Here is a 27,319-nt window from a genome sequence, read left to right on the forward strand (position 1 = left end):
TTAAAACCAGAGTTAATATCTAAATACAGTTAATTCTATAAATAAATTTGATGCTGTAGCAGCTGAAAATGCTTCTGCTCTCTGCTGCCAAAGCTGTGACACAACACAAGATCCCACTGAGGTGCTGAAAGCACAGGGTGAATCCAGCACAAAAAGCCATTCCCAGCAGGAAAGGACACACATGGGCAAATATTCCACTTGAAATCATTTATTGACACGTTGCCATGTTGTTCTATCTTGCTCAGCATATTTTTACCTTTGTTATAAAGTACAAATGGTTTTATATTTTTCTGACATTAAAAAAATAGGCTAACGAGGCAAAAATTCCCAGTTTGAATCAAAAAATCCTGCAGTAAGAATTGAAAATTGTAAGAGACAAACATAAAACCCAACAAAGACTGAACAGAGTGTGCCATGACACGACTCATCCATCACACCAAGTGGAGAGGAATCTCTTGTTCCCAGCTCTGCCTTTGGATCCTGTGACCTTGCTGAACTGATGTGAAGTTGGTGTTACACATACAACTCAAAAGGCACTCGAAAGTCACAAGTTCCTGAGCTGACATGGGATGTATTCCCAAGGTAACAGCTAAAACAAGCCAAAAAAAATGTTTAAAAACTGGTATTTGGTTTGTGTGAGTAGAGTCAGCCCTCAGCAGAACTCCAGCTGAGAGCTGGAGTAATGGTCAGGACATTGGAGTGCTTGCTGTACATGGAAAAAATAATTCACTTATGAACATTCTTATGAGTAAATTAACCTGCTAAAAGACAGAGAATTATGGGCTGCAGTGTTAGAACAGGACCAAGAATGAAATGTGTGTGTGAGCTGCAAAAAAGGCTTAAGCCCTTCAGGTGGGAAAGGCTGTGCAGTTAAATAACCAAAGTTGAGATGCCACATTTACAGAGATTATTTGGCCCTAATGGAAAAGGACCAAGAAAAAAAGCAAAATTGGGATCTGGTATTTACAGATCAGTTATTTAAAAACCCAACAAATAATACAACCAAACCCCACACTAACAAAACCCACACACCTACAATGTGTGCTCAAGAGTCCAGCAGGTAATTTCCTAAGTTGTGATCCACACAAATTCCCTATTTCCCATTTGGCTCAGTTTTCACCCAGAAAAGCCCAAGTGTAACAAGACTTGTCAAACATGGAATGGCTACTGCCTGACAATGCAGAACAGAAATACAACTTGAAACAATGAAAAAGGATGCCCTGATGTCAGAGCTGCATAGGAGAGCACTAAGGCCAGGGCTGCTGCCACAGGGTGAGGCCTGGAGCAGCACCAGGCTGCAGAGGGGCTGCCCCAGGCCCCAGGGAGGTCTCAGGCTTCCAGATGATCCAGCTGGGCCTCACTGTCTGCCCGCTTCTCTGGGGATGTGTACAGGAAGTTGCAGCAGATGTAGAGGGGGAAGGTCAGGAGTCTGCTGTCCAAATTCATCACGATCTGCTCCTGGAGCACACAGGAGATTTGTGTGGTGATATTTGTGTGATATTTCTTGAGCAGAAAGCACAAGACTGACACAGCACTCACTCTGCACATCTCAGTGGCTACAGACTGAAATCAGAATACAAACATAAAGCACAGACAGCTCCCCTTCACCTCAGGTTTATAACTCTGACACCTTCTCAGCCTGCCCGCAGCTCCCAGCCCTGCAGCACAGGGAACAGCCAAGGAAATGCTGGAGCAAATTTCCCCTCCAACATGCTGGGGAGAAAGGGACAGCTTTCAGACTTGGGAGATTCCATCAACCAGGCATTCCACAGCAGAAAGCAAACTTCAGTTTGTGGGTAGGAATTTTTTGGTTCCACTCTAGGAACTGGTTTTGGGGAAGCAAAATTGAAACTTCAACCTTGTGAGGATGCAAAACAACTGAAACTTCAAAAGTGAAACTTCACCCTCCAGTGAGGATGGCACTGACAAGGAAAGGTTTTCTGTGTTCTCAGCACCTTTGTATCACCGCTGGCTGGAGTTTGAGAAACTAGATTAACAAGTCCCACACATGCCTCACTAAATCCTGCTGTCAGCAATGGGTGGAAAAGGGCACTTGCTCTAAGAACACTCCTCGCTGAAGCTTTCTTCCATTTATTTAATAGAGTAATAAATCCAACCCTTAACCAACATGCAGACGTTCTTTCAACTCCTCAGTTTATGAGAGTCTTCACATTCTGAATTTGCCTCTAAATGAGGAGTCTGATGGGCAGATTATGCAGAGGGTGATGCCAGCAGTGCTGAAGAGCTGCTGAACATGACACTGGCAGCAGACAGCAGCACCACAGGCACTCATTTCACTAATATGGGAACTAATTTCATATTATCAACACTCACGAAACCCACACTACCCTACTCTAGATCCACTTCACAAATTAGCTTAATTACCCACTACCTCTAACAGGAACGCCTGAGATTCTACATAAGCAACGACAACAGGAACAGCAACTCCCCTTCTCAGCATTTTTTTCACGCCTTGCACTGCAGCACTGAAGCCCACAGACACACCTGGTCCTTCTCCAGGGTGAGGATCTGATAGCCCGTGGTCCTGCTGCAAATCATCTTCCCGCTGCAGTCGAAGGAGGCCAGGCGCAACCTGGGGGCACAAGAGCGACACCTCCTCAGCCTCCCCGGCCCCAGCTCCTCCCGGGGGGGCAGGGAGGCACGCTGTGACAGGGCAGCAGGGCTCCAGCAGGGCTCCAGCAGGGAGGGGCCGAGGCCAGGGCTGCACCTGAAGGCCAGGCTGCGGCGCGGCTGCAGGCTGACGGAGCCGCTGCACGGCTGGTTCAGCGTGTTGCGCTTGAAGATGATGTAGCGGTTGGTGTAGGTCACCAGCAGGTCCAGGCCGAAGTTAAAGCCAGTCCAGCGCCAGCAGTACTGCAGGACAGAGGGACACACACAGGGGGACACACACAGGGGGACACAGCCTGTGACACATGGCAGAAGTGCCACGCCAGCCCCGAGGGGCCAGTCCTGAGCTGCACTGCGGGTTCAGGGATCCCTGCCAGCACCTGGCTGGGACAGACAACTCGGTGGGGACAGCTGGACACTGCAGGGGACTGCGTGACAGCAGCTGAGGGTCAGCTGCCTCCCAGAGAGGCAGAACACACGTCACAGCAGTGGGTATCAGATACCAGCACTGGGTAATGGGGCTGATCTGTGAGCCCCAGCCATGCCCAGAGGGCTCCTCAGGGTCAGCAGCCTTGGGTTATGTGGGAAAAATTAATGTTCTCAGTTTGTTTCACAAGAGCTGTTACCTAAAGACACCGAGGGGCCCTGGCTCTGAATGTTACACATTTTATCTACACAACTTCCTTCTCCAGCTAATAAGTGATCAGAGCTCTGTTTAACTGCCTGAACTAACAGTTTTCCCAGTCTCAGCACAAGAGCACAATGAAACACCAGTTCCTTGCTCCTTGCAGAGACACGGCTCTCCCTCTGGGGAGAAAAAAATTGTATCTTTCTCCATGACATCTTTTGATGCAGTTTGACAATGAGGACCTAGAAGATTTGGAAATGCCTGACTTGTCTCAGCCATGCCAGCCCTGCAGTTTGCCACGTGCCACACTTACATCACCATCCTTGGCCAGTTTGCGACCACACCTCATGCTGTTTCCTTCCAGTTCCTCCTTATTGATTTCTTGAGGCCTGAAAAAAACCCAAACCAGCATCTTTAAGGAGACTTCCAACAGCTTTGTGTGATACCTTAATGTGGGGAAGATGAACAGACTGGAGTAAACTTGTCTGACCACACAATGATGCAATACCCTGAGCTGGAAGGGACTCACAACTGACCCTTCTTTGAGCAGAGGCACGACTGGATCAGCTCCCAGAGCCTCCTCCATCCCAAACTGTCCCATAAACATCTACCTACACTACAAAACTGCAATACAAACCAGGCTGTGACACCTCAGTTAGGCAGAACTTCTACAAAAGAACTTTGCCAGATAAAATAATAGGTCTTGCAATGCAATACATTCTCCCAGCCTTGTAAAAACCCAAGTGTTTTTTAAACACAGCAGGCTGACTTCTTAGACACAACCAGAGACAAGTGCTGGGGCACAGCTGCAGAGCTCTGCACAACTGCAGTGCTATGAAGCAGCAGCCACGAGACACTGGGAGAGGTTTCTCAAGGGGCTGGTTATGCAACTTGACTAAAAAAAAAAACCACTTCCCCTCAGTGCTCATAAAAAACCCCATTTCCCCTCAGTGCTCAAGAAGTGCCAGAGCCTCTCAGAGCTCCTGAGACCCAGAGCCCTTGGCTGTGTCATCCCACAGCAAGATCAGCTCCTCTCACCCAACGCTTCCCCTGTGTCTGGCACGTAGGGCAGCCCTGCAGAGCCAGCACCAGTGAGATCAGCCCTGATTTTCCACAAGTGTGTCACTCACTTTGCTTCACACACATGACAGCACTAACCCAACACCCGCTGCCAGGAAGTGTCCAAGTTACACCAGGCTGAGGGCTGGCAGTGAACTTTATTAATCCCAGTGACATCAATCCCCAGAGGCTCAACTGCAAGCCCACAAGACCCAGCAGTGCCCTCCAAGCCAGAAGAGATGCAGCCTCTGTTCTCCTCCTGCTGCTCCCACTCCACAGCAACTCACAGCTAAACCTTTCATAAACTCAGCCCAGGTCTCTCCTCTCGTGTCTGTAAAACCCAGTCCTGGGAGGTGAAGTGTTCAAAGAACAGGTTATGCATACAACTCATCACACTTCAACAAATTCACCCAGGAACCTCCCGTGTGCTTTTCCACATCTTCCAGCTGAACTGGTTCTGTGGCTGACCTAAATGCAGTAATGGTGATAAAGGATTTATTTCTGTTTAATTAGTGACAAATTTCACAAACATTAGTCCATAATGCTCAGACTGACATTAACATTCCCCTCTCCATCCCTCCAGCAGCCTCAGACAATGCAGAACTTCAGCTTGAACCACTTCCACCAGCTGCCACACAGTGAACAGTGCAGCCATTCTGCTTCCTTCTTACACACTGCCAGAGACTGCTAAGAGCAGAAGTGATTCCAGTCCCAGACTTGAAAGATGTCTGGCTTCTGCCACAAAACACATGTTTAATTAAAAAAAAAGTGGTCCACTTTAACACAAGTAAACCCTGAGCAGCTACAGTTCAAAGCCACAAACTCCACTGCTAACACTAAAAAATTCTCCAATTCTGAAGAGTGAATAAGATGTTTAATCCTTTTAAATGCTAACTCAAAGGAGAAGGGAAACACTTTCTTCTCTCTCTAAAGCCACCACGACAAGCCACATCAGAGTTTCCAGGCAGTGCCATTTCCATGCAGGCAGTGCTAGGAGAAGCAGGTGCAATTATGCCCTGCACCAGGTGGGATATGGAAATAGAGCCTTACTTCAGCTCAGAGGAGTCACAGCCACGTCTTGCTCTGATTCCTAAGTCTGCCTCCTTACCCCTGAGGGAAAACATGTGTTTGCTGCTGACACGGGCAGCAGGTGTGAGAGGAAGAGCAGCAGAGCTGGATAAACCATGGGCTTATAAAACCTGAATTCTTTTCCTGCAGCTACACGTTGGTCAAATGGCCAAAACATTTGCACTAACACAAAGGAACAGCTGCATGTGTGCCCTTCTGAGGCTGAGACCTTTGCTTTCCACTGTCTTAAAAGAAACAATCAACCCATACTGCAAAAGAGAAAACTAAACAAGCAAGAAAAATGTGGGAAAATACTCTGCCCATTGCAAGAGCCACTGAAATCCTCAGCTGTAGCTGAATTTCAAAATTGCTCTTTTCCAAGCTGGATGCCCCCCATCATCCTCACTGCAGCTCTGTGGGAACTGCCTTTTCCAGAAGGATGTGTGTGCAGGGGCTGACAACTCAAATGCTCCCACTGCACTGAGCTACCCAAACCCATCCAAGCAGCAAATGCTGCATCCACTGACCCACTTCTCTATGGAGCCTGCATCCCCAGGAGCCAGGAGGAGACCCTGCCTGCTCTCAGCCACAGCCACAGCAGCACTGCCAAAGCCTTCCCAGAGAGCAGCATCAGGAACAGGCACAGCCACCCAAAATTCACCTGCAGGAACTGAATGTGGGAGCCACAGCTCTGCACCTTGCCTCCACCACTTCCTAAAGCACTGCTGCCTAAGAGAACACTTTCTAAAGATCTTGGCTGTTGTTCAGACCAGAGTTTGGGGCTTTTTGAAGCTCCTGTTACAACCCAACACGTCCCTGCCCACAGTGTCACCTGCTGGGAGGCAGGACAAAGGAGCAAGTCAGCCTGCTGGGTTTGGGGAGGTAACAGGCATTCTGCAGCTGCCTGACTTGGCACTTTTTCTCCTCAAAGCACTCTAGGAGCCAGCAGAGGAGACAAAGGCAGGATCAACTCCCCCAGCTACATTTTGCCATAGTTTTGGTGTTAAATCCAGGACCTGGCTCACTGCAGCATGGCCAAGAGCAAGCAGAAGGAAGAGGAACAGTTTGATGGCCAAAGCACCCTGAAAATGGCAGGCTCAGAAATCACCCTTTCACAGCCTCAACACAGATTTCCAGTGAAGTGCTAGTGAGAAGCATTAGTCCACATGAAGGAAGATCATAACTTGTGTCCCCCACCCAGCATTTCCCTCTGGTCCCATCAGATCAGTTTTCCAGAGTTCTGCTGGTTGAAGGAGAGGAGACCAGCCAGCCCAGGGGAACTGAGAGCTCCACAGAGATCAACAGTTCATAAGCATTGAAGTATGCTTTCCCCTCCTCTTAATGTAAACTCCAAAATAATTCATGCCAGAATTTCTGTGAGAGGCAGGTTTCTAACTGAAGAGAGAAATAAAGCCTGTAATATACCTACCCAATATCATTGTCTTGTTCTGCTCTGAGCATGGCAAACCACTGCTGTTTGTAAACAGAGGACAGCCATTCTAAAATTAAAAAAAAAAAAGCTTGGTGTTGTCTTTGGAGCTGGGAATGGGGATGGTCACGTACATTGGAAATAGAGAAATAAAATGAGATAGAAATAATAAAGTCACCTTATGAACTGAACAAGTGTATGCACCCCACCCCAATACTCCCTGTGCTCTCCAGGGGAAGGGATAACCACCCACAGCTAACAGGCAGCCACCCCAGACTATGCTCATCTCCTCCAACACCCACTGCTGCCACAAGTGATGCAACTCCACGTTTTCTCAGCACACACAGCTCTGCTCAGCCAAGGGGCTTGTTAGCAAGCTCTGGGGAGAAGGTGCTGTGCTCTGAATCCCCAGGGGAGCTCCACGTAAGTTAAAGAAGAAGAAAACACAATCAAGGGATAAAAGAAAACAGTGACTTAACACAAATATGGTAAAACAAACACAAGTTGTACCCTGCTAAGAATAAACATAAATCATGTCTTCCTTGGAGAACACACAAAGATTTTATTGGCTGTGTTAACTTAATGGTGCAACCAAGAGACAGAACAGAACAGAACTCAGTAGTTTGTCAGGCAGCTACACAAAAGGGATCCCAAAACCACGGGGTGTAAGAAGTTCTTAGTCAAGATAACAAAGGGGCAAGGGGGCAAGGTCAGAAATGAGAACCACCTCTGGGAAATGGGCTGGGTGAGAGAACAGGGAGAGCCAACGTGACCAAAAGCAATCCAGGATGCTGCTGAATGGGACAGAAGGGAGGAGAGGCCACATCATGGGTGGAAAACTTCAAACCAGCCTTTGTCCCACTGACTGTAGAGTGAAAGTACAGACTGTGATAGGAGCAAACCAGGCATCAACCAAAGTACAACTGAAAATAAAAAATGAATCAAGGAAACCTACACAGGCAAGGAGCAGAGAATGGATGTGCTAGAAGGGAAGGAAGAAATATCAGGAGGGAGAGCATCTTCTCTCTTTGTGTATTGCATGTATCCATCTCCTACCTCCCATTTCAGCTGCAGCTCATCTGCTGATTTATGAAGAGGGAAAGCACAGCTGAGGAAATTTTCACAAGCCACCAATAAAACAGAACAACAAACACTGCTCACACAGACACATAATGTATTCCTGTCTCTTGCACCTTTTCTGCACAAAGATCAGACTGCTGTGAACTCCTAACAGAGAATATCAATTCTCCCCACCAGGCCCTACACACCAGAGTATAAAAACAAATAAATAATCACAGTACTACTTTCAACTACTTGGTGTGATTTGCTTCTCTACCTCCTAGAGAACAATTGCATCTGGAAAAAATCTTCCAGCAGAGCACAACCCAGCAATGGCCCTGTCTGCAGACTCTCAGGTACAAAGAAAGCATCCCCTCAAATACTGAATGCTGGCAGCCACCAGCCTGCTCCAAAGTGCAGCCCAGGATTTATCCCAACCTCCTTGTAAAGGAAGAGCAAAAGTTCTGATCTCAACACAGCTCGTGGCTGCACCCTGGCACGGACAGATTACAGGGCAGGCAAGCACCAAACTCTGACAGCACCTCCCAGCACACTGATCCTCCTGCATGCAGCATGTGCCCTGTGTCCCCTTCCCTGCACCACAGTGCCACCCAGCTGCCTGTGTCCCCTTTCTCTGTCAGCACAGTGCCACCCTGTGTTCCCTCTCCCTGTCACCACATTGCCACCCAGCTGCCCTGTGCCCCCTTTCCCTGCCCTGTGTCCCCTCTCCCTGTCACCACAGTGCCACCCAGCTGCCCTGTGCCCCCTTTCCCTGCCCTGTGTCCCCTCTCCCTGTCACCACAGTGCCACCCAGCTGCCCTGTGCTCCAGACCCTCCCCAGCTCTGTCCCTCCTGGACATGCCCAGCCCCTCCCAGTCTCCCGAAGGCAGGAGGGGAGGCGAGGGCCCAGCTGTGCCCAGCGCTCCGTCCCTCACTCACCTGAGGGCAGCAGGGCATCCCTCTCCACGATCCTGGCTGAGGCCAGGTCACTGATGATGTACTGCAGCCTCAGGTGAGCGAACACGGGCACGAAGGCGCTGCCCTGCGCCGACTCCAGGAAGGCAACGTCGCCCCCAAACTCTGCAACACAGCACCCACACCATGGTTTGCCTCCCCAGATCTTTTCCAGACCCTGTTTATACTGCAGATTTTACTTACTGCCTAGAGGAAGTTGTTATGGGTGTTTAATGGCTTTCATTTTATTAGGGTTATTTAATGGCTTTTGGCATTAAAATGGAGAAGTTATTGGTGTTCAAGCCCCGAGCCAAGGGCTGGCCAGCTCCTCCTACCTCTCCTGCGCTCAGCAAACCAGGCATCAGCTTCACTCAGCACCTGCTTGAAAGACCCATTCCAAGAAGGCACGAGCTGAAGGAACATCCACTGGGCAAAACAAATAAATTCTAGTCAGTCAGCTGAAGCTAGAGGTAAGAATCTGCATGCTAATAAGAGACATTTCCACAGTGCACACGTTTCTATAAAAGTTCTGCTGTTCCATTAAATACTTCCAGCCAACCTCACAAAGGTTTCACTGCACTGAGCCCCAGGCAGGTACCTTTTTGAGAGCAGTGTACACATCCATCTCCACCTGCAGCACAAACAGGTTGGAGGAGCTGATCAGCTGCTTCATGAGGTTTATGCTGGAAAAATCAATTGTAACAGGTCAGTGAGACACAAAGAGAAAAAGGAGAAGGGGAGGCAGGGAACAAGCAACCAGCAATGGCCAGAAAGTGATGTGCAGAGGGCTCCAGACTTGGGCAGGGACTGTCCTTCATCCCTGCAAGGGAAGTGCAGCCCCAGTACCTGAGTTCCTTGAAGAGTCCAACACTCTGGTGAGTCATCAGATTGTTCAAGAGCCACTCAAGGCACCTGCATGGAAAGCAAGGAGTTAGGACCTCTGCTTGCTCCTTCTCTGTGTCAACATTCCTGCAACAGCTGCTCCCTCAGTAACTCTGCAGACAGCACTAAACTGGGTGGGATTGTGGAAATGCTGGAGGGCAGAAGGGCTCTGCAGAAGGATCTGGACAGACTCAATCCATTCAGGTTAAGCACCTGATTTTTATTTCCCCTGTTTGGGTGGTCAGGCATTGGAATAGACTGGCCAGGAACGTGGTGGAATCACCAGCCCTGGAGGTGTGAATCTGGCTCTGGATTATGTGGTTTAGTGGTTTCAGTGGTAGTGCTGGCTGGGTGGTTGGACTGGATGATCTTACAGGTCTCTTCCAACTCTGATGTTCTAAGATTCTATTCTAAAAAAATATAGAAACAATTAAGCTGGTCATTGTGCTACTGTGTGTAAATTCAGTGTTAACTGGCAATGTCCAAAGCAGCTTGCAGACAGTAATTCTTACTTTTTCTTCACGGAGTCCAGCCCATATGTCCCTGCAGAATTATAATAACCACACACAGTTTGGGCAGTGATGGTTTCCTTCATTGTTTCACCACATTGCTGGATTAAGCCATCCTGCAGGGAGGAAAAAAAACAAAGACATTCTGAGTGTTCACTTCCCAACAGGAAATGTCAGACCCTGTGCTGCTCACACAGATTTTCATGCCTGAGCCATCCCCCAAGTCCCACGGTGACTGGTGCTATGCTGTTCAAACCATTTAAACCATCATTCCTCAGAAACACAGATGTTCCTAAAGAGTATTTCCCATGAAAGAAAAGGGTACTGAATGCCTTCAGGGTAGAGCCAGCGAGCTCCAAAACCTATTTAATCTACTTGTAGATATCACTGACAAATCACTTAATCTCACACCTCAATCTTAGTCACAGCATTTTTCAATAAACCCACTGCTTTGTGTTTGGCTTTTTCCCCACTTAGCCTGAAAAGCTGATTCATTCCTCTGGGTGAAAAAGGCCACGTGGGCGAGGATCCCCTGAACTGCTGTGTTTCTTTCAGGTCAAGGCAGCAGGAATGGCATTTGTGACTCACCAGCTGCAGCATGCAGGCTGCTGCCAGCAGGGCCACCACGCGGCTGGGGTTGATCAGCACATCGTCCCTGTAGAGCGAGCCAAAGGCCACCTGCAGGGCTGCAGAGGGAACACCACTCAGAGAGAGGCACTCAAGACAACCTTAAACACCTCCTTCGAGTCCTTCAACACAAGCCAAGCCCCTCACTGCACACCTTCTCTGTGTCTCAGGGCTGGCTCTTCATCCAGAGCAACTGACCGGACACAAAACACAACACGGGGAACCAATCCATCCCTGAGCTCCCAGGATTTCAACAAACTCTTCAGCACCCCTGAGGGCTGAAAAGCTGCACAAAGAGAAGCTGAACCTCATGAGCCTTCTCTGAACATCACCAGGTTTAACTTAGCCTCTCCCTTCAGGGTTTTGTTAAAATAAAAGGCTCCCACCTACCTTCTACATCAATGTTTTGATCAGGAATCTCCAGCTCTATGACATTCATGCTGGATTCTTTCCAAGAGCCACTGAACATACTGGAAAAGTAGCCTGACTGTGTGAAGAAGAGAGAAAAAACTCAACTAAGAGATTTCATCCCACTTTAAACTGCCAAAAGCAGCACCAAACACAGTTAATATTTACCTTTATGCAGAACAAAATATATTAAGGGAGCTTTCACAAGCTAAAACATTCTGACAGACTCGAGGGGCTGACTGCAGCTGCTGTTTCTGACACTCAAAATGCCTACAGGAAAGTTTGGGCTACGTGTGTGTAACCAGAGTAAGGAAAGAGTTTGAAAGGCCAGAAAAGCTACACAAGCTCTTTTTCCCACAAACCACATCACCAGGGGGGACAGAATTAGTCCAAGAACTAAGTCCTTAAGTTACTGGCAAACAAGAAATCCTGCAGGCATTAGGGAAAGCCAGTTTGGGGTGAAAAAAAAAAAAAAAGGCATGCAAGACATACAAATTACTGTACAAGGCTGGAGCCTCATACCAAGGACACAGACACACACACCATTTACGGCAATATACCTTTTATTATTAAGTGAAAAGCACATAAAACTAGAATTTGAGGTTTCCATCCAAAGGAAGGGAAAGATAATGCTCTACTAGGGTTCCTGATTTTCCTTCCCAGCAGCAGATGTGCCCATTATGAGATGCTATCAATGAAGTTTACCTGAGAGATCAAAAAAATAAAGTCTATTTGTATGGCACTGCATTCCCTGACCTCTTCCCTCAGCATTTCAGCTCAGGGCAGCAAATAACACAAAACCCAATTTTGATTTCATTTGATCAGGTCAGTAATTCTGTACCCCTGGTGTATCCCTAACTCTGAAACCCACAACATGCTCCTATCCAACCCTCACTCATCTCTGTCCTCCTCACGAGGCTGCCTCAGCTTTGCCACAGAGATCACCTCCCCAGTTCCACAAGGATTTATCATTTTTGTAACAGCATCATGAGAAAGAAATGCCCCATGTCTCAGAGCTGCTGTGACCAGCACCTGACTGTCCTTCCTGGAACCCGAGGCAGTGCCTGGGGAGAGCAGAAACAGCCAGGCTGAGTCTGCTTGGGGGCACACAGTGGCATTAGGTGTCATTTACACGGAGTTGTTCCTAACCTCCAACACCACTTTACCTCCAGGAACACAACTGCACTGCAGGAGTGTGCCCTGGAACAGAACCTGCCTGAGGAGAATGGTCACCTCCCCCATAAACTGCCTGCAGTTTATGCTTGTTAAAAGGTTCTCACACTCCAAAAAGAAAAGGCTTTTTCCTACAAGAAAGCAATGGAACACTCTCCTCGTTGGGACCACCCAAGTAATTGCTGAAGCTGCTCTGGAATTCAGGCACTGACACAGCAACAGCCACAAAAAAACCCCAGAACTGGCTCTTCCTGTCACTTGCTGCACCAGAGAAACTGCAGCCATGTGTGTGGCACCTCCCAGTGCCACTGTGTCACAGCCCTGCTCTGGCTCCCACTGCAGCTGACACACAGGTGCCCTCCTGTCCAGGTACAGCACCCGAGGGCTTCACACCAACCCCTGCCCAGGGCAGAACCCCTGAAAGGCACGGGCACAAGTGAATTTGGTGTTTGAGGGCACAGCCAGGGCTCCTCCCTGCTGCTGCCACAGCAGGAGTGACACAGCACAGACAGCGAAGCCACCAGCACCTCTGAGCTCCCACAACACAGACACAAAGGACTCCACCCCAACACGAGCCCAACAGGAAATGTTTGTGGAAACAGCATCCTTTTTGGGCCATGCACTAGAGTTTATTGCTTTTTTTAGTTCCTGAGAAAACGTTCCTGCTGCAGCAGCAGGGATGCTGCAAGGAACCCTTTTGTGAAGGCTGGAAACGATCACCTAACACCTGCAGAGACCCAGCAGCAGCAATTTCCCTACAGGTCCCCTGCACACGAGTCCAGGGGACAGCAAAACGGAGCTGGGGTACCACAAACCCCTTCTGGAATCCCTCCTTTGCCCTGCAAGAACATTCACATCACAGGCGTCCCTCAGCCACTTGTTCAGCAAACAAGAACATGTTCTCAGCACATCAAAGACAACTGTCAGGACTGTTTTCACAGACAATGCACCAAGATTAGGAGTAAAATAAATTACACAACATAATTAAGTGGTATGAGAAGCAAAAATTTTTGAAATATGAACCTACAGCTCTGCTTCCCAAGAGGAACTCCTGGTGCTAACAGGAGCTGGTTAACTGTTAACATCTACAAAAAGAGTTAAAGTCCTAAATAGAAAGTGGAAAAAAAAGAAAGATCACCAGTCATACTTCAGAGTTCTCACACATCCTTTTACTAAAAACACAGTTCCTGTTGGGAGTTAGAAAGGAAACACTTACCTGACACAAATAAATCTTGTGCAAGTTCCACTCCTCTCCCAGAGCACAAATTTTGATATCACTGTTCTCCCCATTCAAAAACAGCGTCTGATAAATATACTTCGACGTGCTTTTCAATTTTTTCCTGGCAAAAACAAAACAACAGACCACAAACAGTGAGAAACACCCCTTGAGACTCTCCCGTTACAGCAGGAACAGTCGGTCCCAAGCGCTGGGGGGTCGGCCCAGCCGCCGTGTCCCCCGAGCCGGCACCGCTGCCCGGTGCCCGCCGCTGCCGCCGGGGCCTTCCCCCGACCCGGGGAGCCCCAGAAGGCCTCACCCCGACACCTCTCCCCGGCAGCCCCCGCTCCTTCCCGCACGGCGAGGGCCGAGGGGAGGCCGGGCCGGGCCCTGCGGTGTCCCCTGGGAGCTGCGCCCCGGCCCGGCCCCGCATCCCCCCGGCCCGGCCCCGCATCCCCCCGGTCCGGCCCCGCATCCCCCCGGCCCGGCCCCGCATCCCCCCGGTCCGGCCCCGCATCCCTCCGGCCCGGCCCCGCATCCCCCCGGCCCGGCCCCGCATCCCCCCGGCCCGGCCCTTCATCCCCCAGGCCCCGCATCCCCCCAGCGCCCGTCCCTCAGACCTGCGGCCCCGGAGGTGCAGCAGCCGCTCCTCCCGCTCGGCCTCGCCGTCGCTGTCGCTGTCGCCGGTTCCCTCGGCCCCGCCGCGCTTCCTCTTGCCGCCTTTGCCCGCGGCCGCCGCCTCGCCCCGCGGGAGCCCGGCCTTGCGCCGCAGCACGCGGCTGCCCAGCGAGCCCATGGCCGCTCCACCGCCTCATGGAGCCGGAGCGGAGCGGGGCCGGAGCGGCAGCGGCGCCTCAGCCCCGGCCGGCGGCGGCCGCGGCCCCGCAGCTCCCCGGCCCTGCAGCTCCGCGCCTGCGCGGGCGGGCCCGGCCAGCACCGGAGTGACGCGGGCGGGCCCGGCCAGCACCGCGGTGACGCGGGCGGGCGCTTTTCCTGCGCCGCGAGGGGGAGAGCGAGACTGCCTCGTCAGGAGATAGTTAATGGTCTAAATTTAATTCTGCGTTGCTTTTCTTAATCACAATTTTCTTAATCATCATCTTCATATATATATATATATATATATATATATATATATATATGAGTGTGTGTGTGTTTTATAGATATATGTTATATATATATATGTATACATAACCTGGATATATTTATATATATAGGTGATTATTAAGAAATATAAATATATATTTAAGAAATGTTAGACATATATAAGAAATATATATATTTCTTTATATATTTATTTATATATTATATTTACATTATATATATAATATATAAAATATAATATACATAATTTATTTTATATCGTTTTTACCTATATATATGAATAAATATTTTATATACTATATATATATATATATACTGCTTTATTCTTAAATTACTCCTAGCCAGCATCTAGCAAAGTTCCCATAAGCTGCTTTTGTAGAAAGCTTGGAAAACTTACTGAAACTACCTGAAACTTACTGAAACTTACTAAAACATAAACAAACTCTGATGGAGTTCAATGAACAAAACCTGGGAAAGAAACTTCTTGTTGGGGTTGGACATCTGGACTGGAGAATGTACGGAGGACAAGAACAATTTCCAGAAACCAGAAGATGAAGAAGAGACAAAGACTGGGTCTATGTGTTGGAAAGTCCTTACCGGAGGAAAAGGATACAAAGACTAAAAACGTGGATGAATTACACACCATCGCAACGGGAAATGCAGAAACAAATTCTTTATTCATTTTTCAACGCTCTGAAACCCAACCCGAGCCAAGGCACTGAAACCCTTCCCAGCTGCAGTGCTGTGCTGGGCTTTTCCCCTCAGAAGAACTGGATAAAGCTCTGCCTCCTCTGCTGGCAAAACTCAGGAATGTGTCTCCAATGGCAGCCCAGAGAACGAGAAAGAAAATTATTTTATTGGAGGCTACAGAGGCATCTCCAGGCAGCAGCAGCCTGTTTTAGAGGAAGATGAGGGATGGAATTGGGTGTAGCCACCTCAGTGCTGGAGCTGTGCCAATGCAGCCTCAGGCTGATCCTTCAGAACAGGATTATTCACCAGTGGTGGAACACAAATTGCTAAGGCAAAGCAGGGTCCCACCTCTGGAGAGCAAACAGGGAACAGGCAGGTGGGTAGGGTCTGGGGAGAAGTCTCTCCCAGAGGCTGATGGGGACATCCACGTGAGGCCCAGGCACAACACGCGTCCCCTGTGGGACTGTGACATGGGACAGGTGTGGGGAGATGTGGGCAGGTGTCCCAGGCAGGCCTGGGGAATCACTCAGGGACATCTGGGGACCTGTCCCAGGCAGGTCTGGGGAATCACCTCAGGGACATCTGGGGACATGTCCCAGGCAGGCCTGGGGAATCACCTCAGGGACATCTGGGGACCTGTCCCAGGCAGGCCTGGGGAATCACTCAGGGACATCTGGGGACATGTCCCAGGCAGGTCTGGGGAATCACCTCAGGGACATCTGGGGACCTGTCCCAGGCAGGCCTGGGGAATCACCTCAGGGACATTTGGGGACATGTTCCAGCACCAGGCTGGTGAGGTAGGGTTTTGGGGACAGGTCATTCCTTAAAAAGGCACGATTCCAATGACATCACTTTATCCAGAGCAGGGTTTATAATGTAACCCACATTATTTATACTCCCATGATCCAGCAGACAGACCAAAAACACGGGGCTGCTCTAACCAGGGCAGAAAAAGGTTTTTCTCATGTCACCAGTGACAGCAACATATACACACAGCACAGCCAGGCTGTTAATGCTCCACACTAACAGAAGCAAGTTAATATGTAAACATGTTTGTATTTTAGATATTTGGTTTCTTTGTGTTTTAATTCTACTGAAAAACTGAAGCAAAGCCATCTTCTGCAGACCCCATGTACCAATGAGGTTGCCTTTTGCCTGTGCAGCCTCTCGCTCTCGGGTTTGCTTTAGCTGATGTGTTTTGCTGGTGAACACAACAGCAGAGGGGCAGCTGCTCAGGAAACAACTTCTATACCTTTGGTTACAGCATTCTGTGTACGTTGGGCTTCACCAGCCCAGTTAGTAGGCAAAGGGGTGTTCCAAGCATAAAAGTGTACCAAAAGGGTCAACCAGAATGGCCACTATCTAACCAGAACATGAACTAACCTAAGTCAGTAATCAGAGTAATTAATAAGGCATTTGGGAAAAAAAAAAAATTAAAGAAAGAAATCTTTATCATGATTGGGCTCGATGATTTTAAAGGTCTTTTCCAACTCAACCATTCTATGATCAGCTGCTTCCCATCACCCAGCAGGTTCTCCAGGCCTCCTTTAATCCTCCCCACCACACAGCCTGAGCAGAACTTTCCTGTAGTCCCCTGAGCAGTCTCCCTGGAGAGCAGAAAAAAGGAACACCATTAGTTTTGCAGCTCCTTGGAAAGCAGGATTCCTTTCAGCAGAAATGACTTATTGCAGTGTTTGTATCCTCTTTGACAACTGAATAACCAAGAACATTCAGGAAGGTTTCCAGTACATAAATGTAAAGTCTCCTTAATTCCACCTCCTCTAAAATACCCCAAATGTTGTTTTGAGGGTCTCCTTGGTGCTGCTTAGCAAACCCAGGTGTGTGTAAGACTCCGAGCTCACCTTAATGAAGGAGTGGAGTGATTTTCCATACATGGCCAGGAACTCCCTCCTGATGTAGAGCATGTCTATCTCAGCACGGGACACCATCACCCGGATCAGCGTGCTGTCATCAGTGCCCAGGCCCTGAGGGGACACAACAGCAGCTGCACAGGCTGGGGACACACAGGGACAGGCCCTGAGGGGACACAACAGCAGCTGCACAGGCTGGGGACACACAGGGACAGGCCCTGAGGGGACACAACAGCAGCTGCACAGGCTGGGGACACACAGGGACAGGCACTCAGCCTTGGCCTTCTGTGCAATCCACTCCTGACAAGACCATTTTTGCATTAATGCAGGCATCCATTACCAGCTCTGAGCCTCCTGAAGGAAGAGAGCTCCACAGAAAACCTCAGACTTCTTTCTTTTTTCCCCCCAATTAGCACAATTTCTATAATTGCTGTCATGCTAGTGACTCAAGCATGGAGAGGCAGAGGGGAAAATAGCAAAATCTCTTTACCTTCATGGATTTGTACAATCTTTCAGCAAAATAAGCAGGTTTATTCCTCATGCACTTTACTGTAAAGGGAACAAGAACAAGATAATTAAAACCAATAAACCGAAGGATAAATTCTTCCAAACCCTTCCAGCACTTTCTCAGTGAAGACATTTATTCTGTAAAAATGCAACTCAACAAGCACAGTGCAGATAACCAGAGTCAGTGACCTGCTGTCAGTTGATGTCTCCATGCCCAGTGCACAGCAAGAAAATATTTTTAAGGCTTTAAAGCTTCCACACAGCAAATGTCATCTGCCAAAGGATCCCTTGGCACAGCAATATAAAGCACAGAGCCTTCTTACCAGGTCTTTGCATCTGCAAAGATTAAAACACTGTGGCTTGTAAAACAGTGAAAAAGAATGTGCCTCCTGAAGCTGTGCAAACAGTCAGGGCAAGAGACAGTATCTTTAATTATTTAATTAGTTTGTAGACAGAGATTAAAAGCAGGGAACTCACCCACAGCTAACAAAGCATCCTCAAGGTCTCCTGACATCTCGGATTTAATGCTGTCTGTGATGTCCTTATTAGCAATCACTCTGTACACATCAAAAACTAGGAGGAAGAGTTGGATAAAAGAGCCAAGTGAGCTGCCTCAGTGTGTACCCCCCGAGGATCACTTTGCAAGATCAAGCTCCTCATAGCCTGTAGAAACACTGCACCATTACCATGACATTGTAAGCTAAATCAGGGCTGCCCCTCAGAAATAATTAATTTTAATTATCAACTGTCTTGCTAATTAGCCACCACTGCTGCAAGGATTTTCCAGAACTGCTATTTAATGCAGAGAGTTGCCATGCTTAGCTCTGTCCCATGGGAGTCACACCTCATTATCTCCAATTCACAGGCTAGAGGAAGCTGGATGGGAGCTTTACTGAACTCCCATTTTGAAACAACTGGCCCTGAGAAGATCTGTTGTCCCAGGAAGGGATCACAACCTTCCCGAGAACAAGTACAAAGCTCCTACAAAAGTACTGTCCTCCAAACCAGGGAAAAAACCCAGGACACCAGAGCTCCTACCTCTGAGCAGGTGGCACCTGTTCCTTGTGCAGAGGATGGACATGAACTGCACCTCATCTGTTCCCCATTTCTTCTCCCCAGCTTCATACAGGGCCTGGAAGACATGGACAGAGTGGGGATAATTGAGAACACCAGGTGTATATAATGAGATTTTTACTTCATTGAACCATTTGGGTTGGAAAAGCCCTCTGAGGTCACTGAGTTCACCACTAACTCATGTCCCCAAGTGCCACATTCACATGGCTGTTGAATCCCCTCAGGGATGGGAACTCCACCCCTGCCCTGGGCAGTCTGTGCCAGAGCTGGACAACTCTTTGGGGGAAAAATATTTCCTAATATCCAATCAAGTCTTCACCTGGGGCACTGCTGACTAGCACAACGTCAGGTTCACTCATCTACCTTGGGAAAACAGAGGTCTATAAACAGCAAGGATTCACCACACATCACACATACAAACCCAGACAGTTCTTGCCAGGAAGCAAATTGCTACACACCTGAGCATCTTGTTGAGCAAGGCCCTCATCCACGAATGTTCCCTCATCTCTGTTGCCCTGCAGTAATACAAGGATGAAAAACTCATTTCAACAGAGCAACCAATGGAAGTAAGTCCTGCAAAATCCCAATTTAAAACCAATTACTGGAGATGTATAATGGGATTCTTAACATTGAGTAATGGGTTACAAATACAGCAAAACATGATTCAGATGTGATTTGTTCTTTCTTTTGAAACAGCAGCCATCCACTTTATTAAAAAGAGCATATGGCATCAAGGCATGGCAGAGTGAGGCTGCCCTCCCTGCAGAAGCTGGGGTGAAATGCTGGCAAGGTGAAATGCAAGGGAAGTGAAACAGCTGCCAGCCTGAAGCACCTCTGTGTGAAATGGATTTCTAGAAAATTCTCAAAGCCTGAAAGAAGGCTCCCAAAGCGTTTGCATCTGTATGCAAACTTTGAGATAAGAAATGGGTGAGAGATGTCCAGCAGATGTTCACCCCTGTTCCTGCCCTGTCCTGGACTCACCGTGGCGAGGGACACGAGGACCCTGCGGAACATGGAGGAGGTGTCAGAGACAATGTCGTCCTCCAGGGTGGAGCCGTACTCTGCCAGAGCACACACAGCACATCTGTTACTAACAGCCTGCAGAATCACAGGATTTGCTGACTGGGAAGGGACCCACAAGCATCACCAAGTCCAGGTCCTGGGCCTGCGTAGAACCATCCCCAAGAATCCCACCATGTGCCCAAGAACGTTGTCCAAACACTCCGTGAGCTCCATCGGGATTGCTGCTGTGAGCACTGTTCTAGGGAGCCTGTTCCAGTGCCCAGACAGCCTCTGGGTGAAGAACCTTTTTCTAACATCCATCTGAAACTGTCCCCAGGATTTGAATTGCCTTAGCAGCGCAGCACTGGTGGGGGGGGCAGGCATGTCCTGCTGGCCACACTGTGACTAGGACAAGCCAGGATGCCCTTGCCCTTCTTGGCTTTCATCACAGCAATCCAGCCATCATATTGAGTGGTACAGGGCAAAATTAAGAAGCACAGCCAGGATAAAACTGGCAAAAGATCCACCATGGGTAGACCTTCAGCTGACAGACATAACCACCCCACCCCATTACAACGCCTCAGTTTCTAGGTGTAATTCTAGCCCTTGGTGCTGACAGACCCTTCTCCTGCCTCTCCACACACCCCTGCAGACACACAGGGGGCTTCTGAGCCAGTGAGGAATTGCAGAGTGTGTTACATACGCAGTTTGTAGTTCTCATTGATGTGCCGGATCTCCGCGTTGGTGCGAGAAGCCAGGATTTCAATCAGGCAGCCTTCATCTGTCCCTGCTCCCTAGGGAATCAGAGACAAGACTGTGACAACTAGGACTTCTGTTTATTAGGTACAGCTTAATAAGAAATTAATAATTAATAAAAAATGATGGCATTGCATACTGAATTGACCATAAGTCATGTGACGTAAAAAGGGATTTCCAAACCTTTAGAGCCCTCCTCAGCTCATGCACGTCATACATGGTGGTAGGAGTCATCAAACCAATGATCACCCTTTCAAAATTCCCACTCAGCTCAGACTTCAAGTCATCAATCAAATCCTAGAAGACAGAAAGAGAAGAAAGGAGAAAGACATGACCTTTGAGAAGAGGAAGAAATCGTTCAATACTTTTTTTGGGTGAACAGTTACTCTGAAGTGAACAAGAACAAAAAAACTTGGCCAAGGAAAGCTTGTGCTCAGTGCCAATCATGCTCTTGTGGAGACTGGGATGTTCTTCACATTTCACCTGAGTGGTACAACCCAAAAAAGTCCCCATCTCCCAGTTAGAGGCACAGGCACTGATCTCTGAAGAGCACCTACCCTGCCAATAGTGCTTTTGTAGGTGATCAGAACTTGCTGACGTTGGGAAACGTTCAGTTTGGTCAAGGTCTCAATGATGGCATCTTCATCTGTGCCTGGAAGGAACCAGAGAAAACCAGTCAAGCTGCTTGTTCCAGAACCAGAGGCCTGCTCTGGCCTTGCCAGGGTGTGCCACTGGCCACACAACCTAACACACATCCTTGCACAACCTGGGTCTCATGTGTGCTGCCTCAGCCCAGCAGCACCACACCACAGACAGAGAAAACAAGAGCCTGACTAAAGAGGGTTTTGTGGCCAAGCCTTGGATTTCCAGTGGGGTTCAAGTTGCCCAGTTCCCTCCAGTGCCCTCACAAGGCAGTGAGGTGATGCAAATGGCTGAACTTCCCCTCCAAAAAACCACCAGTGAAAACCTTCCCAACCAGCAGAGCTAGAAAAGAAGGTTTAACAGTGGAGGGAGATAACTTACCAAGTCCCTTCATGGCCTTCCTTAGTGCCTGTGCTTCTTGCTCAGCACTGAAAGCTGACACACCCTTGACTGTTGCCTAAAGCCAAAGGAGAGGAGTTATGAAAAGTAGTCACAAAGTGAGACATTCACAGAGTAGAGCTGAATTAAAAAAAAAAGACAATTCAAAAGATGCAATCATCTCTTTTGGAGAGTGACAGCAAGTAAAGTCTACCCTCCAAACATGAGTGATTTTATACCAGGTTCCATCCATTCCAAAAATGCAATGGATTGTTCCAGAAGGACTTCCCAGCCACATAAGAAGTAAGCTACAGGGACTCAACTGAAAAGAGAAAATATCTTAATGTGGCTGCCCATGCAGTATCTGTTTTCCAGTTAAGTAAGGGCACACTGCCAGACATCTCTGCTCAGTCCAGCTTCTTCCCAGCAGTTTTCCATGTAAATCATAGAAGAAGCTGTTCTCAGCAAAGCCCCATTCCTGACTTCTCTAAGAGCAGCCAAGGACCATCATTCTGTTGAATAACACACCAGGAAGTGCAGTGTTTTATCCAAAATGGTGATTCACAAACAGGTTTCTCCTGCCTCTGCTCTAGTGCAATTTCTGGGGAAATACACTTTTCTTGCAAAGCTCTTCATGTTCCCGAGAAAATCATCAGTGGTAAAAGTACCACTTAAAACTCAACAGGCAGAAAAGTGTTCCCCTGTCCCTGGAAGTGTTCCAGGCCTGGCTGGACTGGGCTTGGAGCAGCCTGGGACAGTGGGAGGGGTCCCTGCCCATGGCTGGAGATGGAACTGGATGATGTTTAAGGTTCCTTTCAACCCAAACCATTCCATGATTCTGTAATTACAACCATAGAAATGGCTGCCTTGTAGGCTCAGCCTGGAAAGAATAATATGCCTAGGAACTTTATCTGGAGAAATTAATGTTCTTTGAATGATGTGAATATCTGATCTGGTTTTCCATTAACTCCCCAAAGGCAAGAGCCTGTATGTGTGGGTCATTCTCCTCTCCAATGAGGAAGCAGAAAGAAGTGATAAATTCACCCCCTTGAAGGGACAGACAGTGACAGTGTTCTTCCTGCTGTGTCCTTATCAGAGCTCCACTCCCCACGTTTATCAAGCCAGAGCAAAGGCTTGGCACAGCCTGGCACAGCAAACACACTCACTCACCATCCTGCTCGGATCTGGTCAATCTGTTATTGTCTCTGTCCAGGGCACTGACAGCTGTGATAATAAAACACAGGGAGTGTTAGTTTTCTAGCAAATTATTAACAGAATACACCTTCCCTCGAAGGTAAATGAGGCTGGTAAAATAACCATCCAATTCTTTGAGGACTAAAGCAGGATTGAGCAGCCCAAGTGAACCCCCAGGGCAGCTTCCCAGAGTGTCCAGCCCTGCTTTGCACGGAGCAAAGGCTGGATCACACAGCACAGGGCCAGGGCCAGGCTGGGAGGGATGTGGTGGACACACAGGTGATTAGTATGGTAATTTAATTATTCTTCTCTATTGCCTGGCTGGGCTACAAGGAGAGGCAAACAGTGTTGTCCTGGAGCAAAGAAAATAGCCTTGATTCCCATGTCCTAAAAGCACATGGCTTTGACCTTGGCAGGTGAGAGCCTGAGGGTGAGCAGGGTGAGGATGAAGCAGGCTGAGGATGAAGCAGGGTGAGATTGCCCACACAGCCCTAACCCTTCATGGATCCTGCTGGGAGGCAGAGACACTGTGGTGTAGGTGAGCACACAAAGGATAACCTCACTTGAGCACTGGGCAGGAGAATTACTTTCCCTCTTATCTTAACAGGACATTTTATGTTCAACATCCTCTCAGTTTGGTGCACTTCCTTGTAGGGCTGTAGTTTTGACTGACAAAACCCTCCAAAAACCCCAAAGCTTCCTTGCCATCTGCCCAGGGTGATTAGTTCTCCTCACAATATTGTTTGCAATCAGAGCCTTTGCATGAACACACCCAAATTTTCCTGAGTCCCTGATCCCCTGACAGGATGTCACGTACCAGGACAAGGTTCACTTCCCCACAACCCAGGTTCATCCCAGCATCACAGCAGAGGAGTTAGGAAAGGCAGACTCAAAGAGATACCCACATACAGTAGGGTTGAATTAAATAAAGAATAAATTCAAAAGATGCAGACATGGTGACAGCAAGTCAAGTCCACCCACAAATGTGTGTTTTTTTTCCAGGGTTGAGCAAGTTCTCCCATTAAAGCCCTGAAGCAGAGGTGCCAGCAGTGAATGACATCTCTCCCTAGTTCTCCTCGTGGTCCTTAAGAGCTGCTATCCACGAGCCCAGACAGTTGTGCAAGACCAGGAGTGTGTTTGCTCCTGCTCCACATGACTCCCACAGACCTGGAATGCACAGGGCGAGCTGCTCAGGCCAGTTAACTCTGTGTGGCACTTGCCATGGACAGGCACTCCCAGGTGCACCTCTACCTTACTACACCCTCTGCAATCAGGCATCATATAGCAATTATTAGTGTTGAGTTTGCTTCCTTTCATCTGATCATAAATTCCAGCCATCACAGTATGACCTAGACCTCAGAAAAGTCATCTTTGCTCTTCTCTAATCTTTCTACAGAAGTAAAAAGCCAATTTTATTTGCTTTAGTCAGATACTAAATGAAGGCTCCAAATTTCACTGCTGTTTTTGTGATGGAGCTGGTCTGTACACAGAAGCAGGAATAGCAGACAGGCTGGCTGAGCAAGTCAATTAGAGGGCAAAATAAAGGTCAGTAGCAAGGGAAAGGGAAGCAGGAAAATTCTGAGCTGGCAGAAGGAAACCAAACCATGAGGAGAGGCTGCATGTACTGCACTAAGGGCAAATGCTCTCACAACATCCATTAACAGCAGAAACACCACACTGAATATTGACTGCAAGACTGATTTCTTCATCCTGGGAACCACTGGGAATTGAAAGAGCAGATCACTGGAAAGGCAGCAGTGCAAAGGCACTGTTCAATCTGCAAGTGCTGGTTTGTTCCTGGTGCATTTCTGTGTGAGCCTCTGAGGTTACAGGTGGGAGAGCTCTGCCAGGCTGTCCCACAGTGGCCCCTGTAACCCTTCCACAGCTGAAGGGGTCTGCAGGAACTGCTCATGCAGGGGCTTTAGATGAATGAAACTCTCCTAAGCCACCCTTTGGCAAGCAGAGAGAGAGGGAATTGCTCAGCAGATTTGCCAGTGCTCAGCAGCTTAACACAATTCCTGGTGTGCAGCTCAATCAGGGAAAACAGCTCCAGGACAGGAACAATACTTTGCTCTGTGTTCTGAAGAATTAAACTGTGCATGCAAGAGTCAGCCAGCCAGTGCTATATGGTCCTGATGTTATTTGCTTCACCCCAGAAAAAAGGCCTGGTACAATAAACTTGGCAGAGAAGAAGCTCAAAACACTGTGCCCAGGTGACAGAGTGCAAGTGTAGGAGGCATCCCTCCCATTACTCGATGTTTTTTTCTATGGATGATCTTTCCCTGGCAGGCTTTATCAGCTAAACAGCCTGTTTTAAGTCCATATCAAACATCCTCTAAAAGCTGAATAAACCTGATTTATCAGGAAAGTGCTGACACTATCACATGTGCTGGCCAGTTCAAGTTTAGGCTTGCACACAGTCAGGTTTTCCTGGCTATGCTCAGAGCATACACACAGGAACCACCAAGGAAAGTTCCAACAGCTTAAGAGGACATAAACACAGGGCTTTTCCCCCCAGTCTGAGCTCGCAGAGTTGCCAGCCCCACACCTCGGCTCTGGATGGAAACCCACCGCTTTGTGACCCTTTTCCTGCGAGGCAAACACGGGACCTGTCCGACGAGTTCCTTCATCGGGTGCACGTTTACCCAAACACAACCCACACCCATCCCCGGATCGGCTTTTCCAGAGCTCGGTCCCCGCCGCTGTTGCCGGTGTGCGGGATGGGATGCAGCCCTGGCTGCGCTCCGGGCTGGGGCTGGGGCTGGGGCTGGGGCTCGCCGCAGGGCCACGGACTCCGAGTCTGCAGCTCAGGAAGGATCTCCCGTCTGCCACGAGCCCCGAGACAGCTGAGGTATCCCAGCGCCTCCCACACAATGACCTTTATCTGGCCACTGCCCTCAGAAGGAATAAAAACATGATTCTTACAGCCTTGTACGCCTCATTCCGCCTGTGCGCGCCCCCCGAGCCGTGCCACCCCTGCCATGCCCTCGGCGCTCCAGCGGCCAGGACGTGCCAGCCCCGGCACGGCACAAACAGGAACCAAAAGCCGCATTCCCCGTGGCCGGGAAAGGTCAGCTCTTGCTCCATCCCGAACTGTGCCCTGTTCTGGCTCAGCCCGGGCTGCCCCAGAGCCGCGGCACCGCTGGCACCGCCCCGCCCGGGGCTGCCGCTCCCGCAGCGCCCTCAGTGCGCGCTGGAGAGCGGGACTGGCACCTTCCCAGGCACCGCCAGCCATGCAGCCCCGGCCCCATGTCAAGGAGGACGCTTGGCACTCACCTGCTGTCCCGCGCGGGTCCCTGGCACAGATGGGCAGAGCTTTGGTGGCTGTCCGGGGTGGCAAAGTCCCCGCCCTGGCGACACGCGGCAGTGACGTGAGGGAGCTCCAGCCCTGCCCTGCCCATCCCTGAACAGTTGGTTGTGATCCAGAGCAGGGAGAAGTTCCCGGGAAGCCTTACTCACACTGCACGTTTGGGATGTAACCCCAAACGGCACTTTTGGGGTTACACGGAGGGCTGGCAGGCTGGGACGGCATTCCCTGTAAAAGTCCCAGGGAGCAGAGGGGCTCTGCCCGCAGGCTCCGGTCTCTCACTCCAGCCTGCAGCAGGGCACAGCCCGGGGGGGGGCGAGGGGGACGACGGCGTGGGGCACACGGGCAGCAACACCCTGGAGCAAGAAGTCCTGTCACACCCCCGGTGTGGTTTGTGGGGATTTCTGATCTGCATCGTGCCTCCTGTGCTCCCACAGCACCTCTCTGGCTCTTCAGCATCCTCACCCCTTATCTAAGAACTCTGCATTGCAAACAGCCACGATTTCAGTTAGGATGGTTCTTTGCATAACAATTATTCATTTTGCCCCAGTAAATGGCAGAGCCCTCAAGCCAAAACCCTTCAGGCAAAGGGACTTCAGTTGGACATGATCACAGGGCTGACAGAGGGAAATCAGCCTTGCAAAAGAGATTTCTTGTCTTCAAGTGTTTATCCTCAGGACCTTTGGTCTCCTCTGATGCCGAACATGCTGTTATCATCACCGGTAAACCAAGCCTCTCCGTTTTCTCCAGCTCATAGGACAGCTCTGTCTCATCCCTGTGCCTCTTTGCCCATGCTCCTTTGCTGGAAGGAACCTAAATTTAGCAGCCTGGATGTGGGCAGGCTGTGCCTCAGTGAGCATGTCTGTGTGGGTTATTTATTACAGCTCCTGCTGCAGCTCAGCTCCCAAAACAGCTCCACAGAGCCCAGCACCTACTGGTGCAAGGGGATGGACCAGGGGAACAGAAAAAACAGGTTCAAGCCTCAAGCCCTCTCCTTTTGCACTGCAGAGCCTCTTTCCTTGCAAAATCTGGCACTTGACCCTGACCAGGATTCAGTGTGGACCAGCACATATAAACTGTTGCTAAGGACAAACTTTTCTCTTTCCTACATCGGTGAAAGTTTCCATTCCCAGCCCTTCTTCTCACGTCAGCAGTCC

The 27,319-nt window shown here is 49.2% G+C and overlaps 2 protein-coding genes and 1 long non-coding RNA gene across 12 annotated transcripts; all 3 read right to left on the reverse strand.

The window, feature by feature from the left end:
- Positions 1–192: 192 nt before the first annotated feature.
- On the reverse strand, positions 193–14,568 carry GMCL1 (germ cell-less 1, spermatogenesis associated). 2 transcript variants are annotated; one of them, XM_030233327.2, is made up of 14 exons: positions 14,261–14,566; positions 13,641–13,764; positions 11,234–11,330; positions 10,805–10,902; positions 10,220–10,332; positions 9,672–9,737; positions 9,424–9,508; positions 9,161–9,251; positions 8,811–8,951; positions 6,813–6,882; positions 3,570–3,645; positions 2,729–2,874; positions 2,506–2,593; positions 193–1,458 (listed from the first exon to the last, which is right to left on the reverse strand). In XM_030233327.2, the coding sequence occupies exons 1-14, from the start codon at positions 14,434–14,436 to the stop codon at positions 1,330–1,332; spliced, it is 1,500 nt and encodes a 499-aa protein (XP_030089187.1). In that variant the 5' UTR covers positions 14,437–14,566; the 3' UTR covers positions 193–1,329. The 2 variants fall into 2 exon arrangements, with proteins under 2 accessions (XP_030089187.1, XP_030089188.1); XM_030233328.2 differs by lacking the exon at positions 8,811–8,951 and having other exon boundaries at positions 14,261–14,568.
- LOC127060384 (uncharacterized) lies at positions 7,351–8,804 on the reverse strand. Its single transcript, XR_007779365.1, has 2 exons — positions 7,768–8,804; positions 7,351–7,677 (listed from the first exon to the last, which is right to left on the reverse strand). It is a non-coding gene; the product is annotated as an uncharacterized LOC127060384 (long non-coding RNA).
- Positions 14,569–15,399: 831 nt separating the features above from the next.
- Positions 15,400–26,283, reverse strand: ANXA4 (annexin A4). Of its 9 annotated transcripts, XM_050983028.1 has the most exons (16): positions 26,132–26,271; positions 25,688–25,701; positions 22,840–22,885; positions 22,167–22,173; positions 21,665–21,740; positions 21,199–21,293; positions 20,825–20,938; positions 20,589–20,679; positions 19,865–19,944; positions 19,342–19,398; positions 18,848–18,941; positions 18,287–18,382; positions 17,793–17,851; positions 17,294–17,416; positions 16,205–17,038; positions 15,400–16,067 (listed from the first exon to the last, which is right to left on the reverse strand). In XM_050983028.1, the coding sequence occupies exons 1-15, from the start codon at positions 26,254–26,256 to the stop codon at positions 16,979–16,981; spliced, it is 1,137 nt and encodes a 378-aa protein (XP_050838985.1). In that variant the 5' UTR covers positions 26,257–26,271; the 3' UTR covers positions 15,400–16,067; positions 16,205–16,978. The 9 variants fall into 9 exon arrangements, with proteins under 9 accessions (XP_050838985.1, XP_050838984.1, XP_050838982.1 ...); XM_050983027.1 differs by lacking the exons at positions 22,167–22,173; positions 25,688–25,701 and adding an exon at positions 16,113–16,158 and having other exon boundaries at positions 22,832–22,885; positions 26,132–26,283; XM_050983025.1 differs by lacking the exons at positions 22,167–22,173; positions 25,688–25,701 and adding an exon at positions 16,095–16,158 and having other exon boundaries at positions 15,400–16,048; positions 22,832–22,885; positions 26,132–26,283.
- Positions 26,284–27,319: the final 1,036 nt, after the last annotated feature.

Source organism: Serinus canaria, chromosome 22 (assembly GCF_022539315.1).
Source record: "Serinus canaria isolate serCan28SL12 chromosome 22, serCan2020, whole genome shotgun sequence".
In the NCBI taxonomy this organism is placed as follows: domain Eukaryota; kingdom Metazoa; phylum Chordata; class Aves; order Passeriformes; family Fringillidae; genus Serinus; species Serinus canaria.

Coding starts and splice junctions, on each gene's coding strand:
- GMCL1 (XM_030233327.2), bottom strand. CDS start 14,436: ATGGGCTCGCTGGGCAGCCGCGTGCTGCGGCGCAAGGCCGGGCTCCCG. Junction 13,765..14,260: donor CTGCACCTCCGGGGCCGCAG/GTCTGAGGGACG, acceptor TGTTTTTGCCAG/GAAAAAATTGAAAAGCACGT. Junction 8,952..9,160: donor GTTTGCTGAGCGCAGGAGAG/GTAGGAGGAGCT, acceptor GCTGTGTTGCAG/AGTTTGGGGGCGACGTTGCC.
- ANXA4 (XM_050983028.1), bottom strand. CDS start 26,256: ATGGGCAGGGCAGGGCTGGAGCTCCCTCACGTCACTGCCGCGTGTCGC. Junction 19,399..19,864: donor TCCTCGTGTCCCTCGCCACG/GTGAGTCCAGGA, acceptor GTATTACTGCAG/GGCAACAGAGATGAGGGAAC. Junction 18,942..19,341: donor TTGCTCAACAAGATGCTCAG/GTGTGTAGCAAT, acceptor CATGTCTTCCAG/GCCCTGTATGAAGCTGGGGA.